Source organism: Bison bison, unplaced genomic scaffold (genome assembly GCF_000754665.1).
Source record: "Bison bison bison isolate TAMUID 2011002044 unplaced genomic scaffold, Bison_UMD1.0 scf7180017864527, whole genome shotgun sequence".
Lineage (NCBI taxonomy): Eukaryota > Metazoa > Chordata > Mammalia > Artiodactyla > Bovidae > Bison > Bison bison.
The window spans coordinates 822,790-823,774 of NW_011495078.1; the positions used below are offsets into that span (position 1 = coordinate 822,790).

The following is a 985-nucleotide window of genomic DNA, read 5'->3' on the forward strand; positions in this document are numbered from 1 at the left end:
AGGTCTTGTTTAGGCGCTCAAGGGCCGTCTTGGATCTTTGCTGCTCTTCCGCACAGGGAAGAGTCTCAGCGGGGCCTCAAGAGAAAGGACATTAGGAGGCTGAGGGAGCCCCAGGCTTGTTGCGTTTTTGGGCTAAAGAAAAGATGCACAAGCTAGAAGTTGAGAGCTGTGCTTTATGCCTCTGACATTTTTAGGACCTCAAGCTTGGGGGACATCATCTCAAATAGCCCAGAGAAAAAGCCAGGGTATATTGGAGTTTTTGCAACAAAGGGCAGGTGGTCCAAAGGTCAGAAGATTATTGTTAATTAAGGAAAACCAGATAAGCCAAGTTAAGGAACTTAAGTGCCTTTCTGTGTGAGGAGATGCAAGAGTCTGGCCTCACTGAAATCTTGCCTTGATCTCCACCCCAGCTCTCTGGGGCCAGTGTCCCGTGCTTTGCCATGCTGCGTTCCCTCAGGACTCGTCGGGCTGGTTGCAGTGCAGGTTTGTGGGGTGGCGGGCGTGTCCCCAGGCTGCACCGTCGGGGGTGTCTGCAGTCACAGAAGGGTGACGGCTGAGACATCCTTCATTGCTGATTTGGCAGGCTGCGTTCTTAGTCCACGGTTTGTTCTGCTCTCCGGGGCAGGAATCCACTGCTACTGAAGAGTCGGTTCGCTCGCTGAGGTCTTGCTAGGTGTTTGGGAGCTTTCCGGGTTCTTGTTAGTTGCTGTTCTGGGTGGGGGAGAGTCTCAGCGGCATCGCTTGAGAGAAGTGCTGTCTGGCCAGGTGCGCCATGGAAAAGAGGTGCTGACCTTCCATCTCTGTGCCATCACTGTGACACCCTTCAGCAGCAAGTTTGTGACAGGATGTTCCAGTAGGTCATCACTCTAGCTCACGTCCTTATGAAATAGAGTGCTAAGCTCAGGAGTAATTAGTTAATTCTAGAACGTTGCCCTTTTCTCACCAACTTCCTGATGGTGAGAAACTACCAAGTAATTTTAGTATG

General features: G+C 51.4%; 1 protein-coding gene across 1 annotated transcript in view; it reads right to left on the bottom strand.

Moving 5' to 3' along the window:
* Positions 1 to 442, bottom strand: part of LAMP1 (lysosomal-associated membrane protein 1) — a 13,794-nt gene extending 13,352 nt beyond the window's left edge. The window contains 1 exon segment of the mRNA XM_010831538.1: positions 383 to 442. Coding sequence (XP_010829840.1) covers positions 383 to 442 — 60 coding nt within the window.
* Positions 443 to 985: the final 543 nt, after the last annotated feature.